The sequence below is a fragment of the Stenella coeruleoalba genome (genome assembly GCF_951394435.1).
Source record: "Stenella coeruleoalba genome assembly, chromosome: 15".
NCBI classification, from domain to species: Eukaryota; Metazoa; Chordata; class Mammalia; order Artiodactyla; family Delphinidae; genus Stenella; species Stenella coeruleoalba.
The window spans coordinates 2,024,533-2,041,925 of NC_137161.1; the positions used below are offsets into that span (position 1 = coordinate 2,024,533).

Sequence of the window (17,393 nt, forward strand, 5' to 3'; positions counted from 1 at the left end):
AATCTCTTGAGATGAACGGTAACATCACTGATTTTTGGCCTTTTCATCTTCTAACGTACGTATGTAAGGCTACGCGTTTCTATCTGGTGTGGCTTCAGCTACATCCAGCTAGTTTTATTACTCAGTTCAGAATATTCCCTCATTTCCACGTGATTTCTTTTCTACCCGAGGGTTAATAAGAAGGCACTTACTTAACTTCCAAATCTATGGGGATTTTTCAGTTATTTTCTTTGTTATCGATTTCTAGCTTAATTGCTCTGAGGTAAGAACACAAACTATGTTTGATTCTAAACTTTGGAAGCGTGTTGAATTTTGCTTGAAGGCTCAGCCTATGGCTAAATTTGGTAAAAGTTCTGAGTACACTTGAAAAGAATCTGTATTTAGCAGCGGTCGGTTTCTGTGTTTTATGTACATCTCACTAAGGTCAGACTTCTTAACTCTGTGCTCCAAATCTTCTATTTCCTTTCTGATATTTTGTCTGCTTGTTCTGTTACTTACTCAGAGATAGCTGTTAAAATTTACCATTGATTGTATACTTATTTATTTCTCCTTTTAGTTCTATCAATTTTTGCTCAAATATTTTGAAGTCATATGACAAGCGCACACAAATTTGATTCTTACAGTAACAGAGCCCTCGTCACCAACTTCCTTTTCATTAGTATTTGCATGGTATTTCCCTCCCTATGCTTTCACTTTCAACTTTCTCTATCCTTATACTTTTTTTTTCAACATCTTTATTGGAGTATAATTGCTTTACAATGGTGTGTTAGTTTCTGCTTTATAACAAAGTGAATCAGCTATACATAGACATATATCCCCATAGCTCTTCCCTCTTGTGTCTCCCTCCCTCCCACCCCTCCAGGCGGTCACAGAGCACAGAGCTGATCTCCCTGTGCTATGCAGCTGCTTCCCACGAGCTATCGGTTTTACATTTGGTAGTGTATATATGTCCACGCCACTCTCTCACTTTGTCCCAGCTTACCCTTCCCCCTCCCTGTGTCCTCAAGTCCATTCTCTAGTAGGTCTGCGTCTTTATTCCCATCCTGTCCCTAGGTTCTTCATGACCATTTTTTTTTTTAAGATTCCATATATGTGTTAGCATACGGTATTTGTTTTTTATCCTTATACTTTTTAGATGTACCTTTTGTAAGCTGCATATAGTTGGATTTTTAAAAATATAACCTGTCAATTTTCTTTTAATTATGAATGAATCTATTTTCAATTATTATAATTAATAATATATTTGTAAATCTACCATCCTACTCAAAGACAAATATCTCACCTATTCTATAATTTCACTTTTCTTTCCTTGCATTTTTTTGGATTGATAAGTTTTATTATTCTATTTTCCATCTATTATGTTAGAACTTAACCCTATGACTATTTTTTATTGTTTAAGAAGCATGTTTATTTGAAAATTCACATTGATTACCGGGGAAAATGACAAATTATGTTATTTAAGGGTGTTTTAAAAAATACTGCCTAAATATGAAGACTAAAAAGGTGACAATAAACAAGAAATACATCTAGAATGGAGGGAGAATTTAGCTGTCCCCTGCCCAGTGCTGTGTTACTAATACTAAATTATCCAGCTATAGCATAAGATCTTCATATACGGTAGTGTTAGAATTATATGAAAATTCCAAGAGAAATAAATATCTGTTTTTATAATAGATACATTTTTATCAATTTAGTGCTCATTTAGACACTATGTAGACTTTAGGTAACTCCTCAAGTTAAGATTTACTTTGGGACCTAGACTATGGTCAGTCGTGGTCAGTGTTTCATATGCACCTTAAAGTAAGGCATCCATCACTATGGCTCTTAATGATGTGTCTCATCCAAGTATAATATTAGTTTGATATTTCCATCGTCTTCCAGGACAACACAAGCATCCTAGATCCCTTTGACTCCATTTATCCTTTCTCAAAATCTATGCCATTCTTGTCATGAATTTGAGTCATCTTCTTTACATCCCACAAAACATCACCCTGTAATTATACACTGGTATTTTCCCATCTACTTAATCTTCTCATTCTTGGTTTTCTACTTCAAATCATCTTATTTTTGCCTGAAGAACACAACTTGTGACAGATTCTTTCAGTTTTTATTTGTTTAAAAATGTCTTTATTCACCTTTACTCCGTGAAGGACATTTTACTGAATAATAGAATTCTATTTTCTTTAGCACTTTAAAAAATACCATTCCATTGTCTTCTAACCTCCATAGTTCCTGTTGAGAAGTCAGTTTTACATCGAATTATTCCTCTTTCAAAGAAGCTCTGTCTTTTCTATTTGCTTCCAAGATTTTCTCCTTGACTTTTGCTTTCAACTATTTTACCTTAAAATGGCTAGTGTGGACTGTGTCCTCCCAAAATTCTTTTGTTGAAACCCTATCTCCCAATGGGATGATATTAGGAGGTGAGGCCTTTCGGGGGTGATTAGGATTAAGGGAGGTCATCAGGATGGAGTCTCCGTAACAGGATTAGTGTCCTTACAGGAGTTGTGAGTGAGCTGGCCTCCTGTCTTTGCTCTCTGCCATGTGAGGATATAAGTCTGAAGGCAGCAATCTGGAAGAGGGCCCTCATGGGAACTTGACCCTGTGCCACTCTGATTCAGACCTCCAGCCTCCAGAAGAGTGAGAAATGAATTTCTATTGTGTGTAAGCCCCCCAGTCCATGGTATTTTGCTATAGCCTATTGAATGGACTAAGCAAGTGTCTACGTGCAGTTTTCTTTATATTTATCCTGTTTACAGTTCACAGGACTTTTTGAATCTATGCCTGGATGTCTGTTGCCAGTTTTGGAATATTTTCTGCTGATATTTTTTCATATATTACTTTTGCTCCATTTTATCTCTCCCCCTCATATTCCAAACATACTCATGTTAGAACTTCTTACCATTTTCCCAATATCTCTTACTCTTTCCTTTGTGTTTTCTCTCTGGATATCTCCTTACACTTTGGCCTGAATATTTCTTCTGATGTTTTTTGCTTCATTAATCTTCTCTTCAGCTGTGTCTAATCTGCAGATAAATCTGTCCATTGAGCTCTTAATTTTGTTTGTTATATTTTTCAGTCCTAAACTGCCCAATTAATTCTTCTTGAATCTTCCAATCCTCTGTCAAAATCTTGCATTTAATGTGCTCAAAGACAGTGAGCATAATTATGATAAAATCTGTGTCTGATAACTCTATTACCTGGAGCCCTGTGGGTTTTTGATTATCAGCTGCTCCTCCTCTTGATTTTTATTTACCTTGTTTTGTCCCTCCAGTCATTTTCAGTTGAGTGCTGGACATTGTATATAAAAGGAGATGTAATCTGAGGTCTGGTATATGATACCTTCCACTGGAGAAGAGTTACGTTTGCTTCTGGCAGGCGACCAAGGACACCAGCAATCTGGCATCACCTTAACCCATTTACACAGAGTGACATTATTCAAAGGTTGGCACTGGTCTCTGTAAGGGCACATCAACTGAGTGACCCGGTGTCCCACACAGACCCTCCTCCCTGTCCCCCTGGCACCACCCTGGTGAGGGCCCCGTGGCCATGATGAGCACGTGACGCAGAGGGCTGGGACCATGCCAACGACAGCAGTAAGAGCAACTCTGTTTTGCCTCTTTGGGGACAGGGCTCTCACAGAGCCTGCACCCTGCCTGACCTCACGTAATCTCACATAATCCTCTCAACAACCCTTGGATAGGGTGTAGGTAACACAGTTGTCCCATTTTCGAGAGCAGTAAACCTCAGAGAGGTTGTATGCTTGTCCTAGAACGTCAGCCAGGAAGCTGGAGAAGCCTTGATTCAAACTGACAATCCAGGCCAGCCAGGCTCCATTACAATGCCGGGCTCAGCTGTCCCTAGAAAGTCGTTTTTGCACTCCTTTCCAGAACATCGGTTCTCCCATGCAGCAAAGAGGTTGCAGTCACATGATTCTGTTTCCCCACCTGTAAAGTGGGGACAGTGGCAGCGCCCACTTCTGGAGATGTTGTGAGGATCAATGTGGACGCACTTAAGGCAGCGTCTAGGTGGGGTCCTAGAAAGTCAGGGCAGGGCTCTTTGGATTTGAAGAAGGAGGAAGCAGAGAGCCATCAGCAACGAAGGGGACATGAAATAAACAGGGAAGGACTGGGTCAGGTGGGCTGCAGAGACTCTGCCCACCACCTACAGGGTCATGTTTCACGTGCTCAGGGTGTAACCCCACAAAGTCAGCCCCAAGGATGCTCTGGGCCTGGGATGTGGGATCTGCAGATCGGGTGCTTCTTGGGCCTGCCTGCTGTGGGGTTGGAGGTGCACGTGTCCTAAGGACTAACTGCAGTCACGCTTTCTGGAGGATTCGGGGATTAACTGCATCAGGAATGCTTCATTAACATGCCTGACAAAAGGTGTCATTATTTTTATCTTCTTTTTACTTTTTTAAAGATTTTTTTTTGATGTGGACTATCCTCAGAGTCTTTACTGAATTTGTTACAGTATTGCTTCTGTATTATGTCTTGGTCTCTTGGCCGCGACGCATGTGGGATCCTAGCTCCCCAACCAGGGATCAAACCCACACCCCCTGCGTTGAAAGGCAAAGTCTCAAGCACTGGACCGCCAGGGAAGTCCCTATATTTTTAATTAATGCCTTTTATCTGAGGCCATCCACGGGCGTTAGGGAGCCCTACTCCTTGCCCACAAGGCGCAGTTTTTGCATCACAGTCAGGGATGTAAGCCTTCCCACTGCTGTCCCTGGCCTGGCTGCCGACAGGGAGGGGCCCCTGCGTGGGCCACGCTGCCCTCTCACCAGGGTGTGATTTGTCATGGCCATTCGGGAAGGAATGGAAAACCACATCCATCTGTCTCAGGGTTTTCAACGTCCCCAAGGTGGGGCTCACGATCTGGGGGGCGCCCGTTAGAAGCGCGTTTCAACACCTGGTTCAGCACACCCGCGAGGGCGCTCAGGACGTCCTTCCCGACGGGGTCACTCACCACCAAGATAAGCCTATCCACCGAGTCACCACTTTCCCTTTTCTCACCAAAACCACCTCTATGTTGTTTAACAAGACACATGAAACACAGCCCCTGTTTACCAAAGTGGGTTCCTCGGAACACCTGCCTTGTAAGATGTCCCATTAAGAAGGTTCCTTGGTCAAACAGGTTTGGGGAAACTTGCAGACTGTCTCCCACTGAGGTTCACTGAGCCCTTTAGTCCTGTGAGGTTCTGGGCAAATTTGCAGAAAGGGATCTGGTCAACTTGGTCTAACCCTCTACTTCCCTCGAACCCTTTTCCGAGGGAATACCCACAAACGCTGTCCCCGATGGCCTGTCCTGCTTTAACCGGTGTGTTTCTTTTGCTGGTGAACCGCACACACATCATAACACTGATGACCTGAGGCCTCCTGTTGACTGTAAGGGTGTCTCCCTCCCCACGGGTCCACCCTTCATGTAGGTGGACGTGTGTAGCTGGACCCGTCATGCAGGTCAGCTGGGCAGCAACTTCTCTGCTGACCGGGGAGCCCTCACGCGGAGGCCAACGCAGCTGCCGAAACACGGGACGGGCAGAGGTAAGCAGACCTGGTCCCCCTCAGGCACGGGAAACCTAATGTGGGGATTTCTGGAGGCTGAGGGGTCTGGTCCTGGATTCCTGGGGCCTGTGGGGCTGAGAGGCCTTTCAGGACCAGGGGAAGTGAATTCACCCCTCCTGTCCGGTCAACAGGGCCACGCAACCGAGTCAGAGGTGAAGCTGGAGGGAGGGCTGCGGAGGCCGGTGACAGTGGCTGGTGTGTGTCTACGTGAAGGGTGCCATCCCTCCCCCTCCCTCCCCCTCCCCCTCCTCCCCCCTCCCCCTCCTCCCCCTCCCCATTTCCCTCTCTCTGAATCAGTCTCACGCCAGCTACTCTGGCCACCTCGCAAGGCCAGCCACGTGGCCTCTGTCTTACTTCTTGTCCCTCTGGGTCTTGGGAGCCTCTGGGGCTGGTGGGCTACAAGCCTCAGGCAGGAGAGGTGCCCGGTGAGAAGCGGGGCTGTGGGGCCCTTGTCCGAAAAAGGGTGCTGACAGCTGTGCACTACACTCAGCGGGGGTGGAGCCTGTGGGCAGCCCTGTCTGGGAAGGTGGGAGGTCAGGGGTCCCCCTCCCGGCCCACGCCGCCCACTCAAGTGTCAGCCTCTGCAGAGGTTCTGCTCGGTGACCTGAAGGAGGAAGGACCCCTACCCAGCCTCCCCGCCCCCCCGCATGTAGTCACACCTTACCTTGTGTCCGGACCGCGTGGGTGAGGTCTGGGCCACCAGCAGCCGTACCGCGGCATCCCAGCGCTCGGCCGTCTGGCGGTCCCACGCGGTCACGGTGAAGGCCACCTGCTCGGAGGGGATCTGCAGCTCCCGGGTGGCGAAGACCGTCCCGTCAGCCCCGACTTTGAAGTCCATGCTGTCGGTCTCATAGTGTGTCCCCTTGGTCCCCAGGCAGCTGCTGAACTTGACTGCAAGAGGAGGGGGAGAAGGTCAGGGCGCTGGGGACCAGCCTGGCGGGCAGGCGCCCACTCACAGCTTATTTCCAGCAGCGGGTCCTTGGTCTCTAATGAGCTTCGAGAAAGCGGTGATTTAATTGACTTTTCGACCTTCAGGTACTGGGTTTTATCTCTACCCCGTAGGGAATTAGCTGAGGCCTTAGGAAAAGGAACATCGACCCCAAGCAATGAATGCACGTTCATTCGCTCTGAAACACAGCTGTTCTCACTTCTGCAAACGCGTCTCCCCGTCACTATCAACTTTGGGTTCAACCTGAGTCTGAGCCATGCGGGGGGGAGGGGTTTCTTTACCCTCAACCAATTCCCTGGTGACCTTGGGGCAGCCGAGAGCTTTCTCGGTGACTTGGAAGCAGGCGTGGAAGGCGGATGGTCCACTGCCGTTGCAGGGCAGGCTCGTTGCTGTGCTTCCCAAACAGTAATTAGGCAGTGAGCTGTCAGCCCCCCCCAGCGACTCCATCACCTGGACCGCTGGTAAACCCCCTGCAGGAAAAGGCATCTCGGAAGCCGCACATTCACCGGCATCACATCAGTGCCTTTTTCACACGTGTGCTCTCGCAGCCGCCACCTAATGTGGTAAATTACGAGGCGCCAACAGCCAGTGTCACATTCTGCTGATACAAGCGACGGATGAAGTTACCTGGTGTTTACAGAAGTGTGGGTATCTCCCAATCACGGTGGGACGGTTGGTGTTTTTAAGCAATTTCACTGTCATGAAATTACAGCTTACATGATTTAATTACTATTTATTCGAGAAACGAAAAAGAGCTCCTCACTGTTAGGTTTGATAAGTGTTTGCCCCTGCGTTCACCGTTTATTGTTGGCTGCCTTGAAATAATAAATAACAGAACGTTCCCTTGTTTCAGCTCCTTCACTTCAGACTCTCCCCAGTCCCCAGCAATCCCCACGTGTTGGTTTAATATAAAAATGTCTTTAAATTGAGGAAACCAGACATTTCCGTGTGTGTTCAGACTCCAGAGCTCGCAGACAGGGGTCCTCGGGTGGATGAGGGCAGCCAAGGTGAGGAGCGCGCTGTGGCTCCAGGGAAATGCCCCCCTAGTGGGGGGATAATCACATTCTTTTTCAAGCGACAGGAAAATTCCAAACTGCCTTTGTAGTCCTGTCCTCCCCGTCGGTAAACAAATTAAAATCAGCAAAAAACTGAGTGGATCAGTTATTTCTGATGCCCGACTGTCGTTGACAAAGATAAAAATGACAGTCCTATGATTGCCGGGAGATTAGCCCAAAGTACATGAATAAGCCCTTTGTTCTCTGAAAGATTTCTAATAACATGAATGGGATTGGACGGTAGTGGGAGGGTTTGAGCTTCTTCAGGATTAAGTGATGGTGTCGTTGTATTTTTTAAAAAAACAGGCGCATAGCTTTGGTGGCATTTGAGGGAAGTGTGGACATTGCTGTCAGAGAAAAAAATCACCCTCATAGGAGCTGCCCCAACAGGAAGGTCGGAGTACCGTCCACAGGAGCCTGGGACCTTGCAGGGCACAGGCGTCCTCAGTGGACGGGAGCCCGCAGGACATTAAAGGTGGCACCACCAGACGTGACCTGTGATGATAAAGTTGGGCCTCTCCTCACAGCTGCTCTTAACATCGTTCCAGCCTGGGTCTGACTCGGGCCCTCCACGCGAGGAGGCATGGGGGCCTTGGGACAACGTGGAACCCAGCCTCCAGCTTCAGTGTGACTGAGGCTTGGCTGATGGCTCAACCCACCAGGTTGGTTTCACCACCACGTCTGAGACTCCGAGCCCTCGTCAGTGAGGAAGCAGGAGCTGGAAGGTGCCTGCGGGGAGATGGGGGCCGTTCCGAGTGCCCGCGGTGCTGGGGTGCCAGCTTTCCAGAAGGAAGGGAGTTCAAAACAGTGCCTTCCTGTGCGCGCCTGGGCTGTGTCTCTCTTTCAAAGGGAAAGATCAGGAAGGTTTGTTCTTCTGAGACACCAGGGGCGTTCACGGCGCTTCAGCTCTGAACAAATGAACTCCCGTTTGAAACCCTGAGGAACGTGGGTTTAAATTTCTCAACATGCAAACACTGCTCAGGTTACAAACACGACGTCTTGCCATAAAAATGGGAAGTGACGCAAGAGGGAGAAGATATGGGGATATATGTACACATATAGCTGATTCACTTTGTTGTACAAAAGAAACACACCATTGAAAAGCAATTATACTCCAATAAAGATGTTAAAAAAAAAAGAGGGGAAGCGAGCACTTGAGGGGCAGACTCTCCAGAGACGCGTCTGAGGTCTTGGGGCAGGAACGGTTCCTGTCACCCAGAAGCCCATTTGCCTTTTTCTGGTGAATTGCCCCAAGGCAGTTTCCCTCTTCGCTTTGGCCACCAGGAAGCTCAGAGGCAACGTGGTAGCTGGGACCTAGCAGTGCTGAGGCATTTACCAACCTTAGCACTTTCTGCCCAATTTTCTATCTTTGTTTCCTCTGCAACCCACTTTCCTCCTCTTGCTTCCTTTTTATTTCTGGAGTCTGCCTCTATCTCTGCAGGTTAAACGTCATCCTCTTTTAGGGGCAAGGGTGCTGCCAGGCCGTCGCATGCTCACAAGCTCCTGTGCGGGCCAGGCCGGGTGCTGTGGTCCCAGCATGAGGGTCCGAGAAGGTCTTCCACACTTCGTGGGGAGAAAATGCCTGCTTGGATGTGCAGGCCCCGGGCTCACAACCTCCTTCAGGCTCCACCAGAGGAGATCTGCTTGGAGGGAGACAGAACCTCCTTCCCTCCGAGGCTGGGATGTGGGGCCTGCCGGGCGCTCGTCACCCACCACCCAGCCCTGCTGTGCGTCTCTGCGGCTTGCTAACTACTTCCACTAGTTTTAAAAAAACGTGACAAGAGATGGGAGGACTCCCGAGAGAAAGCAGGTCCAGTTGGTTAAACACACACAGTCACAGCCCCCGCTGCCTCGTCCCCTCGGAGGGGTGGCGGCCGCGGCTCCTGGGCAGCCAGCGCCGGGGGAGGCCGGCTGGGCCCTGGGGGCAGGACTCAGCACACCTGCCCGAGGGCGGGGTCCCGGGAGGGTGGGGAGGTGTATGCACTGATGCCTGCCGAGGAGGAGGGCAAGCGTGAGCTCCGGGCGCAGGTGTGCGCTGCAGCCACGCCCACACCGGCAGGCCCCTTCGGGATGGGGCTGGGACGCCAGCTGTGTGACCCGGCCAGCAGCGGCCTCTCTGAGCACAGGCCTCTGGGAGCAGCAGCAAAGGACGGACGGGGCCAGCGCAGCGTAGAGGCTGGATGAACACAACTTGTCTTGCGCTCCGGCCAGTACCCATGTCACCCACCTGAGGAGACAGGGAGCAGAGCACTGGGCCAAGGTCACACGAGGCTGTTCACCCCACAAACATTTATGGGCCCCCTGGTGCCCGGCTCTGGGGATCTACCTAGGAACACACAGCGGAGGCTCCGGGCGGGAGGCGACCGGGAAATGGCAGCGCAGATGGTGGACTGGCACAGGCTTGTACGGGGTCACCAAGAGGGCCGGCCCAAGGGGTGGGGAGGGGAGCCCTGCGGGATGTGTGGGGCCAGCCAGCACTTGGCATTCTGACCCTCTCGCACGACTGGGGGCTGGCTCCCCCTCCCCAGCCCAGGCCTGGCCCCCAGCGCCCGCCTCTCCCTTTGGACAGGACGGATTCCGGTTCCAAGCCCTGTTCATCCCGAGAAGCCGTCCAGAGAAGAATGGATCCCCGCCCGCGTCTGCGCTGCTCCCGAAACGTGACTCGACGCTGCAAAGGCCCAGCATGTAGAGCGGCAACAGCACCGTCCGTGGCTATGCGAGAAGCACACGTGAGAGACCAACGCCCAGGAACGCGTCCAGCAGGACACGGCGGGAAGGCCATGAACTATGTGCAGGACTCCGTCTTCCAGGGGGCCTCCCCCCTCCCCCCTCGCCGTGAAATCGGGAAGCAGTGTTGAGGCTGATCGGCAGCCTGGGCTGGCTGGCCTCGGGCTGGGGCGCTGCCCATCCAGATGAAGGGCAGGGGCGCACCTGGCTGGCCAGCTGTCATCGAGATGCATTTTCCTTCGCGCTGCGTAAATGTTAGTCTCTGTCTGTCATCCTGGTGTCCCTGCCGACACGTCCCCTGAGGGCCCACTGAGTTATTGCCGGAACCCCCGTGGCCTCCTCTGCCCCAGGGCTGCCCCCCGATTCTTCCCCTGGTGGAACCCCTTGCCCTGTGGTGAAGGCAGCTGCACACGCAGAGCTCCCGGGGCACCAACATCCATCCATTCGTGTTGATTTATGGACCCAACAGTCAGCAAAAAGCACAGTGACCGTCAGATGGACTCAGAGTGGGAGTGAGTTGTCACACTGCGGATGCAGCTCCCAGGGGCTGGCGGGGGGCAGGGGGCTCTGTGTGAAGGAAGGAGGCCGGTTCTGAGAGAGCCTGACCCAGATGTGCGGCGGGAGGGCTTCCCGAGGATGAGGTCCTGGTGCTTCTGCTGAGCACCAAGGGATGCAAGAGGAGAGCTTGGGCAGGGGAGAGCTTTCAAGGCCACATGGCAGCACGTGCAAAGGTCCTGAGCAGAGGGAGTGTGGGGTGTCAAGGACTCAGAGCCAGTGTGACGGGAACCAGGCTGCTGGGGTGAACAAGAGTCAAAACAAGCGCACAGGAAGGTCCTCAGCCAGTGGGATGACCTGCAGACTCCAAGAGATGGGCAGGGCTAGGAAACTCCCCGCCAGGAGGGAAGGGCCTCCGTGTCACTCCAGGGGTTTCTAGGAAGGTCCTCAGCCAGTGGGATGACCTGCAGACTCCAAGAGATGGGCAGGGCTAGGGAACTCCCCGCCATGAGGGAAGGGCCTCCGTGTCACTCCAGGGGTTTCTAGGAAGGTCCAGCAGCCTGTGGCGCTGAGGAGGTGTCCTGAGCGGATGTGACGGCCTCCCTTTGGGGCCAATGTTAAGAGAAGGTCATAGCCTTTTCCAGCCATAAAAACACCCAGTGAACTGAGTTAGGTGTCCACCGCTGTGACTTCAGAAGTACGTCCTCCAAATTTAGCTACAGTGGATCACAGGACTCCTGCACACACTTCTGCTTGGGAGAGAGAAATTCAAGAGCCAGGAAAAGAAGGGGAAAAGGAAGAAAAAGAGAGCAAGGAATCCAGGGCGGGTCCTCAACCAGGTGATTCAGCCACCCGCCCAGCAACGATGCATCCCCAGGGAGACGGCGCAGGGAGACCCTGCGGGGGAGGGGGAGAGGAGACAAGTCCAGCAGTGCCGGCAAAACCTCAGGACATGCAGCCACCCCGAACTGGTCCTGGGGCCCCCGAGGGAGCCTCCCGTGGGTCATCTGCCGGGCGCGGCTGCGTCCCTGTGGGTGTCTCCCTTTATCCCCCGAGGGTGCTGTCTGCTGACTGTGGGGCCTCCTGGTGGCCGTCACCACGGCCCTTGCCCGTCTGGGAGGGCTGGAGCTGCGGCCAGCGTAGACAGGTGCAGCTGGGTGGCGGCCGGGGGCTGGCGAGTGACTGCTCATGGGCACGGGGTCTCCTTTGGGGTGACAAGAAGTTCTGGAACCAGAGGGAGCTGACGGCTGCTCAGCACGTGAATGTACTAAGCGCCATGGCATTGTTGTTCACCTGAAGTGGTGAAACTTATGTACGTGAATTTTACCCTGAAGCAGTTTCCAGGGCCTCCCTGAGTCCCTGCCTCCTGGCTGCTGGAAGGACAGGGAGAAGGGCGGCCTCAGCTTCCTGCCCCTCAAGACCCCCAGCCACCCACAGGCCCCACGTGCCCAGAGCTTCACAAAACCTCCCTGGAAACAGCCGTGATCCACGACCCCAGCTCCCCTCCCCACGGCCTCTCCGCTCCCGGCCCAAGTGCAGGCCAAAGAGACGGGGAAATGCTGACGTCGGAGGAGAGGAGGGGAGAGCGCTCTGGGGCCCGGGAGGGAGATGAAGCCTTCACGAAGCGGGGCTCTGAGCTGCCATCCTGGAAGCTGCCTGCGTGCCTTCACGTGCCGCGTGTCTGCGTGCTGGGTACCGCACCACGCGGGGACCCGCGAGAGCTTCACCGGGTCTCCAGCGCCTCCTAGGAGTGTCACAAGCCTCTGGGATGTCAGGACTGGAAGGCGCCCCTGAGATCATCTCCTCCAGCCCCTCATTTTATCGATGAGCAAACTGAATTTGCTGAGAGAAGATGACACTGTAGAATGTGCCCCAGCGACACGCAGGCCCAGAGTCGCTACAGACACCAGCGCTCTCCATCAGCGCCCCGGGCACTTTTAGTATCTAGTTAACTGACGCCCAAAATGCAAAGCGTGCGGCAAGCCTGTTCTGCTTAGAATTTTGTGCATTCCTAACGTTTGCAGCTGGCGTGCACACCTCGTAAGTGAAAACTCTGCAGTCCACGTGCTAGAACCTGCGGCACGGGGTCCTGGCTCCGACCAGTTCTGAAATACGAAGATCACGCCGACTCGCTACGCTGCCTGTGCAGCGCCATAATTGGGCCCTCGGCTAAACAGCAGAGACCCGCTTCTTTCCTTTTTCCAGGACGGTGCAAAGCCCTTCTTAGAAAATTTTTCTCTCCCCCGCGCCCATCTCGCTGGCTGGCAGCAGACAGGTGCAGCCATGCTTATCCGCAGCGTCTGCAGAGAACGTGCGGCACCCATGAAAGGAAGCCCGGCGGCTCCCCCACCAGGAGGGTTTACATTTAACCCTCTACCCTCATCATTTTTAATTGCTCGCTCCGTGAGAAGAACGAGGGGACGGCATGCTGCGAACAGGCGTGAGTGACACCCGCGTCTGCTTCCGCACTGGCGGCAGCCTGCTGACATTCACGGGGCAGGGGGCTGTGCCTCCCCGAGTCTGGCATACTGGAGCCGTGCACCGTGGTGCTGAAAGTCCCCCCGTTTGCTTTCTAAATTATTTTTCTTGTTAGTTGCACTGAGAAAGATCAAATGAGCCAGAGGTGAGCTTGTAGCTGGCACTGTGCTGAGGCGTAAATACGTTCACCCGGTGGAGTCAGCCTCCCTCCCTCCCTCCCTCCCTCCCTCCTTCCGTCCACCATCCCCCACTCACTGCGTCTCCACGCTCCGGGCACCGGCCAGGGGCTGGGCAGCCAGGGGAGACCAGGGCAGCCCCAGGGGCAGCACATGCTTCAGGTAAAGGTCACCCACCCCACTTCCCCTCTATGGACTCCACGGTGGCTTTACTGAATTCTCTGTACTTTCTGTTACTATGTCGTTATAGAGTGATCTGAGCAGTGAAATGCAGTTGAATCGAGTTGACCTCATACCAGGGCTCTGAGCACAGAATCACACCGATCTGCTCAGAGATGGCCTGATCTGAACCACGTCCCCCACTGTGCTCCCTGGCTTCTGCTTGTGGCAGTAGATTTGGAATCAAAGGCACCTTCAGGACTGGACCATCTTCCCTGTGGAGCACCGTGATATACAGGGCCTCTGGGTCCTCCCCGGGCTTGGCCTCATTATTGGTGGACCTGCTGTGGAGTTCAAAAGGGAGCAAAGATGGGATAGGGAAGTCAAGACTCAAAAATGAAGTAATTCCACTAAGGTCCATGAGTATTCTGAATAAACACGGCTTATCCCCCACTGAGTGTCCTGAGTGGCTCTGCCAGGTGCGAGGCCTCAGCGGGAATCAACTTGAGCCTTTGAAACCGTGCACCTGAGAGTGGGACTTGAACCCAGCCCAAACCCACAGTCTTCCAACTGAGATCACACACCTGGTTTCAGGACTCAATGAAGCTCAGGTTCTTGATGTCTCATTGCAGAAAGAATTCAGTGAGAGACAAAGTGATAGGTAAGAAGCGGATTTATTTAGAGAGAAACACACTCCACAGACAGGGTGTGGGCCATCTCAGAAGGTGAGAAAGGCCGAGCGGAGGCCTTGAGCACAGCCCTGGGGGGCTTGCTCTTTGCACAGTGCCCCCAGGGACGCCTCTTCCCTCACTGATTCTCCAAAACAGGACTTGTCCCTGGGGGGGACCTAGGCTTCAGGGAGGTGGGCACCAAGCACGCGATGCACCCCTCTCCCTGCCTGACATAATCTAAAGCCACGGGGAGAACGGTCAAGCGGCCACTGAGAGCCCTACTCGGAGCTCAGCCTTTCGCTGCACTGTATCCTCAAATTTACCCTCACGGCCCACCCCCAGGGAGGAGACCACCTTTATCCTCCTCTGCTCTACTGATGGGCAACGAGGAGGAGAGGGGGCGTCCCTGGCCTCCAGTCTCCCAACCAGAAAGTGATGGAGGCAGAGCTTGAACGCAGTGGCCCCAAAGACCATGCCCTCCAGGTGCAGCTGAGAGGACTCGTGGGCTGTTCTCACCCCACCTGCCTCTCCAAGCTCACTTGCACCCTGACTCTCCCATAGCTCATCCCCTCCCTGTGGGCCAAATGCTCCAAGCGCTCAGCCTCAGTTTCCCGTGCCTGAAATGCTCTGCAACACCCTTTACCACACGGGCCGCCTCCTCCGAGGAGCCTTCCTGGATTTATCTCAGCTGTTGAGTCCTTTCTCCCCAGAGCTTCATTCAACTCCAGTGCTGTCCACTCCAGGGGCGGGGTGGACATTGTTTAGAACTGCTAGTGCACGGTGATCATAAGCGGCGGACAGAGGTTCAGTGGGTTTTACTAATGTGGGACAGGCATGGGGGTTGTGCTTGAGTGGACTCCCCTGAGAAGGGGCTGTGGCAGGCCCCGCATTGCTGCTCCCCCCGCAGCCTTGGGATGGACGGGGCATCACTGGAGCCCCAGGTAACTGGCATCCTTGGCTGTCCTTCCAGACTCTTTCCTGAAATGTGTACTTTATACATAAAATGTTGTTACGTTTGCCTCTTTTCCACTCAATCCAAATCAGACATCTCCCTTGACCGCACACAGGCATCGGCCCCACCCCTCCTGCCTGTGGAGTCAGGGAAGCCGGTCATGGATGGAGCCCCTGCATCTACTGAGCCCGGGGGTGGTCTGCCCACCAGGCGGACCCCCGGAGCAACCGGCCTGAGTGTGGTCACCGGCAGATGCCGTGGGCGCGCCTGGACCTCAGGAAGCTGCCCCAGGCCAGGATGGACGCCTGAGACTGTGGCTGGCTGTGTTTTCTTGTTTTCTTCTGCCATCATTTTGCTCAGCACAGATTCCCGAGGCGGACGTTTGCTGACACAAGTTGGAAAAGCGTCATTTCCAGCACAGTGTGAGGGCACCTGCTGACCCTCTCCATGAGCAGGACGTCTGTGCGAAGCCCCACACGGCGCGAGTCTGGGCGGGGGGGACAGGCACCCCCGGGGGCCGACGCGCATCACGGGGGCAGGGGAGGGGGGTGCGCCCATCAGAGGACCCCCGGGCTGGTGCTCAGGGTCGGCTTGCTCTGCTGTGGCACGTCTCCCAGCACCACGGGCAAGAGGTTGCCCGCCACCCTCCAGTCCCGTCACCCGCGAGGATGGGGCTGGGGGCGCCCTGCCTCTCGGAGGACGTGTCCATGAGGATGAGCGTGGTTGGCTTCTCAGCTGGGCCTTTAAACTTAAAACTGATGTGCGTTCAAACCATGATGGGATCCTTCCTTCCTGAGGAGGCCCTGCCTTTGGCCGAGAACAGGCGGAGTCACATGCCCCTTCACCCGAGTCCCTTCACGATCTGCTTAGAAGGCTCCAGCAAGAACCAGGGCCAGGTCTGCATCTGCTGGAAACCTCAGACCCGAGGAGTCTTCCCCCCACGCTTTCCTCTGTGCCTCTTCGCCAAACTCCCGTTGCAGCGATGTGGGCGCAGAGCAGAGCCGATTCCTTCCAATCGGTTCCGTGCATTTTCCACGTCTTCTCAGTCACCCCCAGGTTTCACGTGCGCACATAGACTGTGCTGTCAGCGTTGGCCTCCAGCCGCATGGAAGAGCCTCTAACTTCGTGGGAGAGAGTGGGCCCTTAGGGAGCCCTGCTGCAGTGGGGTGCAGACTCCGAGGTGTCCTGGGCGGTACAAGTGTCTCCACGGGGGGCCACCTGAGCTGCCCACGGGTCTCGCTCCGCGTGGTCTGTGGCTCAGCCTGTCCCATCCCGCCCTGCATCCTGCCCGCTCCCCTCCACTCTGTGTGCAGGACTGCTCTCCCCTACCCAGCCCTGGCCCACTTTCAGGGTCCCCTTTCCCCCAGGATGCTGGGGGCCGTCCTTTGTGCCCCCAAGGCCACTGCCTGGCTCACGTGGCTCCAGCCGCTCCTGCCAAGTAAGCTGGGCCACGAGGCACTGGGCCAGCCCTCCTCACCACGAGTCCCAGCACCTCCCACCGGGGTCCTCTGGCACCCAGGATTTGCTTGAGAATCTGGAAAAGGCACAGATGCCATTTCTCTTAGCTTCAAAAATGGATATCCAAGGAGCTATCAAGCCATGGAAAGACACAGAGGAAACGTAAATGCATTTTACTTAGCGAAAGAAGCCAACCTGAAGAAGCTACATGACATTCTGGAAGAGGCAAAACTATGGAGGCACTAAAAAAATCAGGGGTTGCCAGGGGTCGAGGGGAGGGAGGGCTGAACAGGCAGCACAGAGGATCTGTAGGGTGGTGGAAACACGCTGGGCGACACGGTCATAAATGGACAGGTCTCGTTACAGATTTGTCCAAACCCACGGAACACACACCACCAGGAGGGAACCCTGGGGTAGACTATGGACGTTGGGTGATGATGAGTGGCAGTGCAGGTTCATCCACTGTAACAACGTTCCCCACTAACTGTGACAATGCAAGACGCTAATAACAGGGCAATCTGTGCAGGGGGAGAGGGAGTGCATGCAGCTCTGTACTTCCTGCTCAGTCTTTCCAGAAATCTAAAACTGCTCTAAAATGTAACATCTATTAAGAAAATGGATATTCACCAGCCATTAGACACATCGTCTCCAGAGAAAACACTCTGTCTCAGAAATGTTAAAAGTCTCATCTTAAAGCAAAACATTGAAACCT

The 17,393-nt window shown here is 53.4% G+C and overlaps 1 protein-coding gene across 1 annotated transcript in view; it reads right to left on the reverse strand.

Annotated features, from left to right (window-relative positions):
- Positions 1 to 17,393, reverse strand: part of LOC307198983 (cadherin-4-like) — a 290,769-nt gene that overhangs the window by 17,558 nt on the left and 255,818 nt on the right. Inside the window, exon 2 of the mRNA XM_079946379.1 lies at positions 6,226 to 6,452. Coding sequence (XP_079802505.1) covers positions 6,226 to 6,399 — 174 coding nt within the window. The 5' untranslated portion in view covers positions 6,400 to 6,452. The remainder of the gene's footprint in view (positions 1 to 6,225; positions 6,453 to 17,393) is intronic.